Here is a 14,896-nt window from a genome sequence, read left to right on the forward strand (position 1 = left end):
CCGGGCGATGAGTAGTCCCCAAACAGAGCATACACCGACTATGAGGGTCGGTGATCGAGATTGTTCTGCCACACTGGTAACACCTTTTAAACCCGGTTACAGGCCGGGACATAGAGAGGACAAAGTCCATGTCGAGAAGAAGGGAGAGAAGTCTAAGCCTCAGATCCCCCAGAACCCGACACCACAAATTAAAAGAAAAATCAAATATATATATATATATATATATATATATATTTTAAACAAATAAAAGAAGAATAAGCACAGCGACCGTGAAGAAAAACTTCTCAGCCGCGGTGATGAGAAGGCACAACGCTACAGAGACAGAGTTGACGAGTCTTCTCAGCTCCGCGGAAAACGTTGAACTGAGGATCCTCACAGGAGATGCGCCCCCTAGTTTGGGCGGGAAGGCACGCGCGCATGCGCGATGCAGCACTCGAAAGCTCAAGATCTTCAAGCAAGTTTGCTTTCGAGGCTGTCCGCTGCGGGGCTCCATCGTCACCCATGTGTGGGAATATGCTGCCTGCTTGTCCTGGGATAACCACTGTTTATGGAATCTTGCTTTTCGGAGGGACCCTGCCAGGTACTTATTACCTGGATTGGCCAATGTTGGAAACGGGATACTGGGCTAGATTGACATTTGCTCTGGTCCAGTATGGCAATTTTTTGTCTTTTAACATGTTGTATTGTCTTATGAAGACTTTGTTAGCATATCTTTGCAATATGGATGTGCTACCATGCTGCCCATTATGGTTTCAGCAGAGAAGCAGCACATTCCATAGATCATAAGACAGACAAAACTGGAGCAGAGATGGCAAACGTTGCATGCACAACACTTACAGTGTTACAGTGTTTATACTATGCAGAGGAGATTTTATTTTAAGCATCTCATTCTTTGTCAGTGGCAAGCGTACATACTTGATATTAGTAGCAGTGTTAAACATTGCATTCCATTATTTGATACCAGCTAGCATACATTATTGGTGCTGGCAATAGTGGCAGTGTGGACATTGTACTGACCCTCTGATGCAGACACATGCCAAACCATGGCTGTATTGGGTCTGTGAGCCTACAATAGTGTATCATGTACCATATATACTCAAATATATACCCATCTGAATATAAAACGAGAACCAATTTTGCCCCCCTCTTTAGAGGAAAAATGGTAACTCAAATATAAATCAATGGTTTACATTCCACCATTCCTCCCAGTAGTGTTCCCTCCCCCCAACACATAAATCAGCAGACTTCTGTTGCTGTCAGCATGTGTACCTCCCCCCCCCCCCCCGGACCGATAGCATAGCATTCCCTTCTCTTCTTCTTCCTCCCCGAACAAGCATGAACAATCCTCAGTCCTACTGTGCTTCCCCAGTGGTCTAGTGGCGTGTTGGGGCAGGAGCAATTCCCACTCACTCCTGTCTATGAATGCATGCTCCGCAGTGAAAATGGCTGTTGAGACTTCCAGCAGCAGTCTTGCTAGGCTGCTAGATGTCTCGGCATTTCGCTAGTATAATGTACCCAATCCCTGTTCTTTGAGCTCGCCGTCACTACAGACTCTCAACTGGTTATTTTAATTTCTTTCAGGTTGTACCTTATCTGTCACTCTGCCATCATCCACTTATCTACATACAAGCACTCCTCCAAATTAATATCTTCCTTAGCCTTCTTGCTATCCTTATTTAGGAGCTCTCGGTCAAAGCTTACTTCTCTGCTAATGATATCCTCTTAGTCTCTCCACAGGAACCAAACAAACCCCAAAATCTCACTTATTCAGATTGGTCTTGATTCTGACTCAAATTGGCTACAATCCCACTGCGCCTTGTTCTGAATTCTGGTAAATCAATTGCATCATAGGTTACAGGATAACCATTTGTCTATTACTAGCACATACTATTAATGGTTCACTGCTGGCACTAAATCAGTCATAAGAACATAAGAAATGCCTCTGCTGGGTCAGACCCTAGGTCCATCGTGCTCAGCAGTCCGCTCACGCGGTGGCCCAGCAGGTCCAGGACCTGTGCAGTAATCTATCTATACCCCTCTATCCTCTTTTCCAGTAGGAATTTGTCTAATCCTTTCTTGAACCCCAGTACCGTACTCTGCCCAATCACGTCCTCTGGAAGCGCATTCCAGGTGTCCACCACACGTTGGGTAAAAAAGAACTTCCTAGTATTTGTTTTGAATCTGTCTCCTATCAACTTTTCCGAGTGCCCTCTTGTTCTTTTATTATTTGAAAGTTTGAAGAATCTGTCCCTCTCTACTCTCTCTATGCCCTTCATGATCTTATAAGTCTCTATCATATCCCCTCTAAGTCTCCTCTTCTCCAGGGAAAAGAGACCCAGCTTCTCCAATCTCTCAGCATATGACAGGTTTTCCATCCCTTTTATCAGACGCGTCGCTCTCCTCTGAACCCTCTTGACTAACGCCATATCCTTCTTAAGGTACGGCGACCAATATTGGACGCAGTACTCCAAATGCGGGCGCACCATTGCCCGATACAACGGCAGGATAACCTCTTTCGTTCTGGCTGTAATACCCTTTTTGATTATACCAAGCATTCTATTCGCTCTCTTAGCGGCCGCTGCACACTGTGCCGTCGGCTTCATTGTCATGTCCACCAATACCCCCAAGTCCCTTTCCTAGGTACTCTTATTCAATAATATCCCTCCCATTGTATAGTTGTACCTCGAGTTTCTTGGAATAGTGAACTAGAGTGGCAGGCGTTTTTGTAAATCCCGCCTTCTACAGCCACGTCAATCTTCCTCCAATAGCTTTTTTGAGTACAGCTGATTCGTACGCCCTCTCCCGCTTTGCGGGATAATGTCAACATCTACATTAACAACTTTTAAATTTGGGTTAGCTGTTTTCGGCCGTTACAACAAGGAAAGAGTAGAGCATGAATGAAAGTTTTTCATCATAGAAAGGTCACATATGAAAGGTACCCTCTCCTTTGTTGCCTTTAATTTATTTGGATTTGTATTTTTATTGTGAGCTTTTACTTTTCAATGAAAGTTTTTGACACTGGTTCTTTTATGGTTTTTTACAGCGCACCTCTATTTCACTTGATTGGCAACTCAATAACTCATTTGCCTTTACTTTTGGGTTCCTTGAAAAAGATTCTCAAAATGTGGCCTATAATCGGGACCCGTTTACACCCCAAAAGCTAAGTTATATTTATTACTATAGCTTTTTGAATGGAGAAACATTTTTGAATAATCACTACATAGTAACTCTTTAATGTCTATCACTATTCCATACAAATTGATTGGGTGGTGGGTTTGGCTATAGGAGCTTCAGCTCTTGGTCAAATTACACAATTCTGAGTGTATGTGAATCTTCTTATATTCATGATATTTGAAACATGTGAATATATATGTAAAGATCTTTTTTCTTTTCATAGAAAGAAAAATAAATATGTTTGAATAGAGAGGTCATATGATGTGGTGAGCGAGGAAGGACACAAGTGTGCTGAGCTCCTGGGTTCCTGGGCCCCATCCACCTTCATCAATCTAATTCATCTATAATTTTGAGCCTATCTATACTCTGCTGACATATGGACAATTTTATGCTATGCTCAGAATGGAGTACGAGTGGCAAGTTGGGCAGGCAGGACAAGAAAAAAGGAGAAGGAAAGGCTGAAAGTGGTCAACGGTAAGATGGCAGATGTGCCGTGCGCATCAGCTCTGCAACTCTCCCAATGCATATCACAGAACTTACTTTGACGGTAGTGCAGGCGTTGGAGCTGCAGCTGGTGCAGTTATCAGGTCAACTTACCAACTTGGAGTTTCTTTTGGCGGAAACTTCTCGCCACACCAGAGATTTAGAGACAAGAGTGGCATCTGTAGAGGATGTGTCTGAATCGACATTGGCGGACCTCGAGGCCCTTCGGGAACAAATGCAGGCACAAGTGGAAATATTGAAGGACCTTGAGAACCAGTCCCACAGGGATAACATTTGGTTTGTGGGTCTCCCTGAATTCATCTATAAAGTGCGCCTCATACCAACTTTGGAACAATGGCTTCAAACAGCCCTATCCCTGCCAAATGGCCTTTGCCTTTTATGTCTGGAATGGGCACATCATCTGGGCTGGAAGATGGATGGCCGTCGCAGCCCTCGAGTTGTCATTGCCAAGGTTCATAATTACTTGCATAAGGCAGCACTCCTGTAGAAATATAAATCCAAGCGCGATACCCTTCAATTTAATGATGAACCAGTGTGACTTTTCCAGGACTATTTGGCAGCATTGTTGGAAAAATGCTGCAGATTCTTGCCTATCTGCTCTCTACTTTATGAAAGAAAGGTTCATTTTATGCTTCTGTATCCAGCTATTCTTAAAATATATGCTGCAGGATAGACAACTTTAGAGACTAAAGAAGTGGCTTAAGACTTTATTAATACTTTGTCGACGGAGCCATCCATTTTCATTACATAACCTGTTTTTTCCTGTCTTGACTGCCTAGAACTTATTATGCTTTGTGTTCTTGAGTAGTTGGTTTTCTAGTTATTCTGGCTGCCAGTTGTCAGGCCTTGTGTGCTCGGCAGTGTTTCGGTTCATGCATTGTTCCTGCCTTGACGTTAAACTTGTCTCAGTATGATTGCAGGTTTTGTATGACTGTTCTGAGTGAATGTGATTCTGAGGGATTTTGAATTTTGATTTTTCGTTCTTTTCATTATATGTTTGAGTGGTGTGCGTGTGTATGAGTAGTTGAGAGGAGGCCGCGTGGTGTGAGTGGCAGGAATTTCTCCTTGTGTTTCCCCTGCTGGACTCCTCTGTCGTATGGATGGAGTGTATTTGTGAATAATGGGTGGTTTGGTATAGGAATGGTTAAGGGTATATGGCTGTTATCTGGTACTTGGCTTGTGGAGAATTTGGTTGAGCTGCATTTTGTAAGGTGGAGGGTGGGAGGTGTGTGGTGGTGGCTTAATTTTAACTTATTTATTTTTGATTGGGTATGTGAGAGTTAATCTGATGTGATTGCTGAGTGCTTCATCTGTATGGCCTTTGAGTGGCAGTTGGGCTTCCCTGCCATTGCGATGTTTTGGTCCACTGGTCTGCTGGGGAGGTGGTTGCAATTGATGGCTGGCACATTCAAAATATATTAATCTTGTTGGGTTTTTTTTTTAATTCAATCTCCTTATTATAGAGATATTGCAGATAACCACACCTGTATACTAATAGAAGATGCACAGAAGTGCTGGGGTAGTCATGACATCAAAACACACACACAATATCCCTAATTCAGAGTCACCCACTCATATCACTTTTTACATTTATGAAAGTGGAGTAAAAAGCCTCATTAATAAAGAGAATCACCCTCAAAATGAGCCATGAACAAAAATAAAATAATTCAATGTTAACACAATTTCCATCAAAGCCAGAATAAATTCAACCAGAACCAACCAAGCACGAGGGGTTTGTTCCAAAATTTCACCCACCACCTCTAATGCCTCCTTCTGAGGGATATTGGTATATAAGGAAGGTAACCAAGAAACAAGAAGAATCAGGCATTTGCACAGAGGACAATAATCGTATAATCATAAGATATAGAAGAATAAAGTTATTATTATTATTTGATTTGCAAAATCAAGGGTTGCAAAAAAGTGTCAATATATTTGCAAACTCTTTCCAATAAAGATCCCTCAGAAGGAGACAGTAGAGGTGGTGGGTTGAATTTATTTTGGGTTTGATGGAGATCACATTAAAAATTGTTTTTTTGTTGGTTTTTTTTTTTACAGAAAATAGGTGTGGCTAAGGGGGTTGCCTTTTCTCCTTCAGTTGCCATGTTGTTTATGGCTCATTTTGAGAAGTTCATTTATACTTCCTGTTTGTTTCATCATACGAGTGTATATTGGTGGAGATACAGTGATGTTTTTTTTGATCTGGAAGGGTACTGAAAACAGCTTAAAAAAAATCATTGGTTATTTAAATTCATGTCATGATACCATCCATTTTGAATTATCATATTATCGGAGTATAATCACATTTTTAGATATTCTTGTCAAGCTGAAGTTGGACAAACTGGTGACAATTTATTCTAAACCCCAAAGATCGCAACACCTTGTTGGTTTATTCCAGCATGTATCCCATACACACAAGGAATAATTTTCCAACTTCTCAATTTTTGAGGTACCGACGGGTTTGTTCCTGAAGGATGATTTCCAGACCAAGTCTACTGAATTATGGAACAAGTTGGAGAAAAGGAATTATCCTAGATCTATCATAAAATGTGCAGCTAAAAGAGCCTCTAATTGTCACAGAGAAGACCTATTAGAATACAGATACAAGAAGGATCAGAAGTCAGTGGTTTCATGTGTTTTGCGGGTGAGGGGTCAATTGCGTGCGAGACAAAGACATGCTGACAATGCTGCTGAGAAAATCGCACACAGGACGTCTGCCCACTGCATTTAAACAGTATTTTAAAGCACTCCGAGGGGTGTGTAGCTGGGGGAATCCCCCCCTCACACACTTTACTTAGAACTGTTGGCGCTCCCGTTGGGGGTGGTTGGGTGGGAACCCCCATTACAGAGGAAACTGTAATATTTCCCTAAAAAATAGGGAAAAAGGCTGTTTCCTCTATAATGGGGTGTCCCCCCCAACACCTCCCACAACGGTGCCATCATTCTAATCTAAAACCTTTTTTATTTAAAGATGCATTTGACATATAAACATTTGACAATTTTCACCACACATGAAGAAATCATTCCCTCCCTATTATATTTACCCATTTTGTCTTAAATTAGTGTATTTCCCCCTCTTAACCAAATGTATGATAATGTCTGTCTGTGAGTCCTGTACTTGCTACCCTATATTTATTTTACCTTTGTACGCAGCTTAGATACTTGATAAGCGGGATATCACAATTTTAAATAAACTTGAAACTTTTGTGTCTTAGAATGTAATTTATTTAATTGTATGTCCTTGTCAATTATGTTATATTGGCCAGACTTCTAGGGCATTGAAGATTAGTTTGATTGAACATCACCAATGTGTAAGGATTGGCAAGCTTGAAGAACCTTTGGTGGCACGCTGCAAGGAATTCTCACACAATTATGACATATTGCGCTGTGTTGTTTTGGAACAAGTAACAGTATTCATTCAACATGGGGATATCAGATGCATATTGTATCAACGAGAATAGAAGTGGCCACTCAGGCAGCGAAGATAGACAACCAAGTCTCCAATCTATTGACAACAACCCCAGACTACAAGATGTTTAGAAAGGAAATAAAAACTATACTCTTCAAGAAATCCCTTAATAAAGCTTAATACCATGATAAAGCTTAATCCCCCTCTTACCATCCCCTCCCTAACCCCAGATCCTACTTTTCCCTCTCTTGGAAACCTTCTCTGATCTAACGTTGTAACTCTTTTTGTAATCTGCTTTGAACCGAAAGGTAATGGCGGAATAGAAATCTGTAATGTAATGTACATAATATTTTCATTAAACACTCTTGCTCCTGGCGGGTTGAACTCAGCAGTAGAGTGGAAGGTCTTTTTCCGATTGGTTCCTTGAATTCTACCTGGTGATTGGATCTGATGTGGACATCATTACGTACAACAGCTCTGGGAGGAGCAGCAACTACACTGGCATTTTTTCTTTAAAAGCTGGCAATTTGCAGAGTTTACTGATAATCGTAGAGCTGGTAAAGTGCATTTCCAGTCCAATCTTTCCCCTGAAGCAGTGATCATTGCATTGCGAAATGGGATTCCTGTCGAGATTTTGGTTCCAAAGTTCAGGGCAAAAGATCAGCAGCCTTTTGTAACAACTTCATTGGTACATATTTGCATTTTCTTGGGAACTGGTTTCTGAATTTGAACTATGAGTGTTTGCTTTAGAGAAGACTCTTGCTCTATTAAGAAGAACTTTGTTTTGTGGATTGGATTGCAAACTTGATTTTGAATTTAAACGAGCAGCTATTCTTATCACTGAAGATCATCTTTATATTTTTTTCAATTATAAAACAATATTAAATATCATAAATAAAGACTGGATGAACATTTGAAAGATTTACATGAAATTTCTGAGGTTGGTTCTCTTTATTACTGAGGCTTTTTCTCCACTTTCATTAAGTTGATAAGTGATAAGAGCGGGTGACTCTGTACTGGGGATATTGCATATGTTTTGATGATTATATATATCCTAGTTCTAGATTCTAGTGTGTGTAGTCAAAACATCCAATAATAGAAGTTTAGAGAATGACTTCTCATAACAGATATAAGATGATGCAAGAAATATTAACATTTTCCATGTTCTTACCCTTTTCCCCAGTAGAAGTGATGGTCACTGTAAAAAAAAAAAAAAAGAGGAGAAAGATTTGTCTTAAAGATTAAACCATAGTTTAAAATGCTGCAATATTTTTGGTATTAACAGAACCAAACTATAAATGTAATCACAGAGTCTGAGTTAATAAGAAAGGAGTTTGAAATCTCAAAACAGCAGCCAAACTATAATAACAATTCAAGAAACAGTTTTTGCAAATTCCACATATCACAGCATAACTAATGTTTGAAATTTATAGACACATTTTTGTTGTTTCATGCATGGCAGTCATCCTTTCTGGTAATACAAAACAGCTAATAGACCAACTGGTTCAAAGACCCCAAAAAGCAAGTGTGCACTGTGACAAATCTAGTTCTCTGTCTAGCTTTGGCACAGGGTTAGCCAGGAAACATAGAAACATAGAAAATGACGGCAGAAAAAGGGCCACGGCCCATCCAGTCTGCCCACACTAATGACCCACCCCCTAACTACCTCCAAGAAGAGATCCCACATACCTATCCCACCTTTTCTTAAAATCAGGCATGCTGCTGGCCTCAATTATCTGTTGTGGAAGATTATTCCATTGGTCAACCACCCTTTCGGTGAAGAAATATTTTCTGGAGTCGCCATGAAATTTCCCACCCCCGATTTTCAGCGGATGCCCTCTTGTTGCCGTGGGACCTTTAAGAAGAAAGAGATCTTCTAGCCCCTCGATACGGCCCGTGACATATTTGAACGTCTCGATCATGTCTCCCCTCTCTCTGCGTTCTTCGAATGAGTATAGCTGCAGCTTACCCAGCCGTTCCTCATACGGAGAGCAGTAAGACCCTATGCAGGAGAGCTGACCAGGTTGGCCCTGCCGATTATGAAAGCGCTGACTTCCCTTGTACTAACTTTGATGAACCAGACAGTGACTGTCAGGGAGAGTTCAGTCCAGTTGCAGGTTACTCTCCCAAGCCTGCTATTAGAGCTCAAAGAAACTCAGGAGCTAGGGAACTACATCTCCCAGAAGGCCAGAGATCTGGCAGGAAGCTGTCACCCAAGCAGACACAGCTGCAGAGGGAGCTTTCTCCCTTCCCCCTCTTTAGAGCAGGGAGGGGAGAATTTGAGGCTGTTAAAAACAGGCAGCTGAGACCCAGAGAGGGGGAGGAGCAAAGGGGGCTGCAAGGAGAGCCTCAGAGGCAGCAAGGTTTGCCTCTCCAGCTGAATTCTGGCGAGCTGGGCAAGGATTGGGACATGGTGGACATTTCAGACGACCCTAAGATTACAGCTGAGGGGCAGCTAGAAGACTGGGAACCCATGGACATTAGTGTGCCGGTTATTCCTGGATGGAGACTGGATGCAATGGACACAAGCTGAGCAAGGTTGGAAGTGTTTTTGCTATTTTTATTTCTTACCTTTTTGTCTGAAAGTTTTGGGACTAAGTTTGTTTGTATGCAGAATTGTTTGAGCTTCCCAGAGATAGCCTCTGAAGCACTCAAGAACCTGAACTGTTGCCTTGGACTGTGTAACATTCCAAACTGCAGCTTTGTGTTAGTCCCTCTCAGCTCAGCTGGAGGCTAATTAGTTGGAGATAAGATAATGAAGGAAGTAAGACACAGAGGAGCTCCATGCTATCTGCAGGTATTCTGTGGGAGAGCTTCAATGTTAGCAGTTTTCCTTTTTGGTTTTGTAAAACTTTATTTTGCATACTGCAAGAGTTTTGTTTACTCCTCTCTCCTGCTCTTTCCTGGTGAGGGAATATTGCTGGGACTATCTTAATCTCAGAGGGTTTGTGAAGAGGACTGAGGTGGAAAGACTAAAGTCCAGCCAAAGTCTTGTATGATTTTTGTGTTTTAAATTGGAGCCAGGCTGTTATTTGTGAAGCCAATGTGGCCAGGTTGGCCCAGAGCTCTATGTTTTGGTTCTTATACAAAATGTATTGAAAGTACTGCAAACTGCTAATAATACCAGGCAGTTTAACCAGAGGTCAAAAATAAAAGTACACCTTTTACTTTTGGACATTCCTGGGTGTGTGCGTTTTCCCTTGCCTGTATTCATTGTGAACATTGGACCTTGTTTTCACCCTAGGCGGTTGCCTAGATAGCCTGAAGGATTCCATGGTTGAAGGGAACGCGCTGGGAGCAGTTACGGTCGCGGGGAACTCAGCTCGCTGCGGTGATCAGGAGCCCGTGGGTTGCGACAGCACATATGGGCGAGAGTTCTATTCTCAAACCCTTTTCTATGCAATTCTGAATACAGAAGTGATTTATATTATTTCAATTAAGTGGAAATTACCAAAAAAAAAAAATCATTTGATTTTCAAAAATCAAAAATATTTCATTCATTATTCAGTACCTCTCCTCCTGGATGGGAAAGGAATCCCTCAAACCTATTCTTGTCTATTTTTGCAGCCTGTAGAAGGGATCCCCAATCTCTTGCATGCACATTCTCTCCTAAAGCCTTTCATCTTGCAACCCAACAGAGCATCTAGTGTCTTCCATGGAAATTACACTGGAACCCAATGTACTGTGCAATTTTTACAGAGAATATTTTAAAAGACACGATGCAGATCTTTTAAGACCTTGTATCACAAAAAAAGATACATCAAATTAAAAAAATGGACCAGACTGGACTAGAGGTTTCAGAGAAATAAGTCCCTGTACTCCTGCATTTCTATAGGAGAAGCTGTTCCAGATTATCAGCAAAGAACCTTAGATACAGTGAGATTAGAAGATTAGGTTTATATCTTCAATAATCTTCTTTCTGTTAGTCCCTGTAGGATTCCATACACTAGGTGTTCAATCCCAATCCAGGAGTTGCACAAATCCATAAACTTTTCTTAGCACATGCTCCACCTCCTTAGCCTGAGAGCTAGCAAACATATCCAGTTGTCCCAAAGCCAAGCAACATATCTGAACAAATCCATGACAAGGGGGTACGGGGGTAGGATCCCCAGCAACATATATGTAATTCTTCAACTGGTTTGCTCTGCAAAATATTAACAAGCGATAAACAGGCACAAAGGCAACTCAGAAAAACATTGAGGAACAATGTAGAACTAACCTGCTGTGTGCAACGAGCAGCCCAAGTAAGGCCTTTGGTAATGTGTATACTCACAGAAAATGCTCCACAGGCTCTGTCAAATGGCTGGAAAGCGTTCAAGCCTGCAAGGAGAATCATCAAGGGAGAAAGAAGCAGGCCATTCCAAACAATTGAGTGTACACAAAGAGGGCGGGTCATATGGAATCCTACAGGGACTAACAGAAAGAAGATCGAAGTACTGTATAAACCTAATCTTCCATTCTGGATTCTATACGCTAGTTCAGGGGTTTCCACACTTTTTTGGCTTGCGAGCTACTTTTAAAATGACCAAGTCAAAATGATCTACCAACAATAAAAATACTAAACATATATCCCCCTCTTTTACTACGGTGCGCTAGCTGATTTAGTGCACGCTAAGTGCTAATGCGCCCATTATATTCTATGGAAGCGTTAGCATTTAGCGCGCGCTAAATCAGCTAGTGCGCCTTAGTAAAAGACTCCCCCCCAATAGGGGTGGAGGAGAGAGGAAGAAAAGCTGGACTCCTGGAAGGACAGAGGGAGATGTTGGTTGGTCGGGGAATGGAACGAGGTCTGGAGGACAGAAGAAGTGCACCTCTTCTGTCCTCCAGACCTCGTTCCATTCCCCAGCCAACATCTCCCTCTGTCCTTCCAGGAGTCCAGCTTTTCTTCCTCTCTCCTCCACCCCTATTGGCAACATGTCTCCCTCCTCTGTTCTGATCTTGCATCTCTCTGTTCTTCCTCAGGGTCTCTCCCCCCTCTGTCTCTTCTGTCTGCACCTCCCATAGTCCAACATCTGCCCCCTCTCTTCTGCTTCCCCTTTGTTTCAGGTTTCTCCCTCTCTCTGTCTTCCTTCTGCTAACATTTTGAGTCCTCCCACCTTGATCCAGGTCTTTGTCTCTCTCACTCTCTTTGTCTTCCCCCTCCCCAGGGCCTGGCATCTCTCTCTCCTCGGTTCAGAGTGTTTCTCCTCTCTAACCCCTCTAGTAGTCCAGGATCTGCCTTGTCTTCCCCCTCACTTTTGGTTCAAGGCTGCTTTCCCACCCCTCCTCAAGGTCCTTTTGTCTCTTGTCCCCCGATCCAGCGTCTCTAAGGCAATTCCCCCTCCCACCGGGGTCCTCGAAGGGCACAATTTTACCCCGACATGCAAGGCCTTACCTCCGCTGTCAGGTTAGTTCTCACCTCCATTCTTCCCTTTGGGCCTACCACAGTTCAAAGTTAAATACGGCAGCCTGCAGAGCGAACGTAGCAGGCTGCCGTCGGCTTCTGTAGCACGTTCCCTCTACCACGGTCCCGCATCTCCTCTGACGTTAGGGGCAGGACCGTGGCAGAGGGAACATGCTACAGAAGCTGACGGCAGCCTGCTACGTTCACTCTACAGACTGCCATAATTACAGTACTTCAAAGGTGAGAAAGTGACTGGGGGAATGCTAGGGAGAACACTGGCTCTGTGATCTACTGGTGTTGCCTTTGCGATTGACCAGTAGATCGCAATCGACATTTTGGGCACCCCTGCGCTATTTGATATACCAAAGCAATGGTAACATCTAGGGAGGGACAGAAGAACATAAGAACAGCCTTACTGGGTCAGACCAATGGTCCATCAAGCCCAGTAGCCCGTTCTCACAGTGGCCAATCCAGGTCACTAGTATCTGGCCAAAACCCAAAGAGCAGCAACATTCCATGTTACCAATCAAGGGCAAATAGTGGCTTGCCCCATGTCTTTCTCAATAACAGATTATGGACTTTTCCTCCAGGAAATTGTTCAAATCTTTCTTAAAAACCAGCTATGCCAGGGGTGTCCAACCTGCAGCCTGAGGGCCGCATGCGGTCCTGTGAAGTATTTTGTGCGGCCCTAGTTAAGATGGATGCAGTGTTTTCCTCTGCTGCCCCCGGGTGTTTACCATCTTGCCAGCTCCCTCCTCTCTCTTGCTGCAGCATTTGCGCGTTTGTGTGGCCCCAGAAACATTTTTTTCTACCAATGCGGCCTAAGGAAGCCAAAAGGTTGGACACCCCTGAGCTACGCTATCTGCTCTTACCACGACCTCTGGCAATGCGTTCCAAAGCTTAACTATTCTCCGAGTGAAAAAATATTTCCTCCTATAGATTTTAAAAGTATTTCCCTGTAACTTCATCGAGTGTCCCCTAGTCTTTGTATTCTTTGATGGAGTGAAAATTGAACCACTTATACCCGTTCTATTCCACTCAGGATTTGTAGACTTCAATCATATCTCCCCTCAGCCTTCTCTTTTCCAAGCTGAAGAGCTCTAACCTTTTTAGTCTCTCCTCATATGAGAGGAGTTCCATCCCCTTTATCATCTTGGTCGCTCTTCTTTGAACCTTTTCTAGTGCTGCTATATTTTTATTGAGATAAGGAGATAGAATTGAACGCAGTACTCTAGGTGAGGTTGCAACATGGAGCAATACCGAGGCATTATAATATCTTTAGTCTTGTTAACCATCCTTTTTTAAATAATTCCTAGATTCTTGTTTGCTTTTTTGGCTGCCGCTGCACATTGGGTGGAAGATTTCATCGTGTTGTCTACAATAACACCCAGATCCCTCAACATCGAGGTCACAAAAAGCGGCATCAGAACGAGCTGCCATATCCACTTAGTAAAAACCGGGTAAAAGTATAAAGAGAAAACCAAGTAGCTGCCCTGCAAAGTTAATCAGGATGTTCATCATGAAGTTGCGGAAATGGCCATTCAAATCCATCGAGCGATCGAAACCTTGGACGCTGGCCAACCACAGTGAGGTGCAACACTCAGGACAAATAGGAAATCTGTCATCATCAGATAGCGGGAAATCATTAGTCCTCTCCAAACAGTGGAGCAATACTCTCTTGACAGCCAACTTGCGCAAGAACCAATCCTTTCACTCTGAGCCTGTGGAAGGAAAAGCACACAAACTAACTTCCTGGTTGGCATGAAAGGCAGAAACCCCTTTCGGTAGGAAGGAAGGTACAGCACAGAGAAAACTCTCGGATCTGGAAACAGATAAAGGACGTCCCGCATGAAAGAGCCTGAAGCATCAAAAAACACCATGTCAAGACAACAGTGACCAGAATGACAGTCTTGACTGTCAGATCCAGAAGAAAAGCATTCTTCAGTGATTTATACGAGGCCTCTCCAAGGCCCTGCAGAATGATGTTAAGATTCCACAAAGAGAAAAGAAGACACAAGGGAAGTCACAAAGTGCTCCTCTCAGAAACTTGGACACAGCTGGATGAGCAGTAAGCAAACTAGCACCTCTTCGCGCTCTAAAACATGAAAGGCCTGCAACCTGAACTTTAAGGAAGACCACTGCTAAACCTGTTTCTAGGCTTGCCTGAAGAAAAACCAGGATCACGGAAAAGGGAGCCCTCTCAGGCTCCGCATGATTCTTAGCACACCACTGTTGAAAAGCCTTCCAGGCTTTGGTATAAGACGCTATAGTAGAGGGTTTCAACGAGTGCAAAAAAAAGTTGCGATAACTACATCCGAAAAACTGCGCTTCATCAAAGCTGAGCGTTCAAGAGCCAATCCCCTGAGACCAAAGCGCCATGGTTTCTCCATGGGCATTAAGAATCAATACTGAGAAGATATAGATGAAGT

At 42.9% G+C, this 14,896-nt stretch overlaps 1 protein-coding gene across 7 annotated transcripts in view; it reads right to left on the reverse strand.

The window, feature by feature from the left end:
• The window catches only part of ZDHHC20 (zinc finger DHHC-type palmitoyltransferase 20), a 112,998-nt gene that overhangs the window by 94,229 nt on the left and 3,873 nt on the right, over positions 1-14,896 (reverse strand). For 6 of the 7 annotated variants that reach the window (XM_033950565.1, XM_033950561.1, XM_033950564.1 and 3 more), the window contains exon 2: positions 8,256-8,282. The exons of the other annotated variant lie outside the window; for it this stretch is intronic. Coding sequence is in view for 1 of the 6 variants with exons in the window: in XM_033950561.1 (XP_033806452.1) it covers positions 8,256-8,282 (27 nt within the window). In the remaining 5 variants the exon portion in view is untranslated. The remainder of the gene's footprint in view (positions 1-8,255; positions 8,283-14,896) is intronic. 7 annotated transcript variants of the gene reach the window in all.

Source organism: Geotrypetes seraphini, chromosome 6 (assembly GCF_902459505.1).
Source record: "Geotrypetes seraphini chromosome 6, aGeoSer1.1, whole genome shotgun sequence".
In the NCBI taxonomy this organism is placed as follows: domain Eukaryota; kingdom Metazoa; phylum Chordata; class Amphibia; order Gymnophiona; family Dermophiidae; genus Geotrypetes; species Geotrypetes seraphini.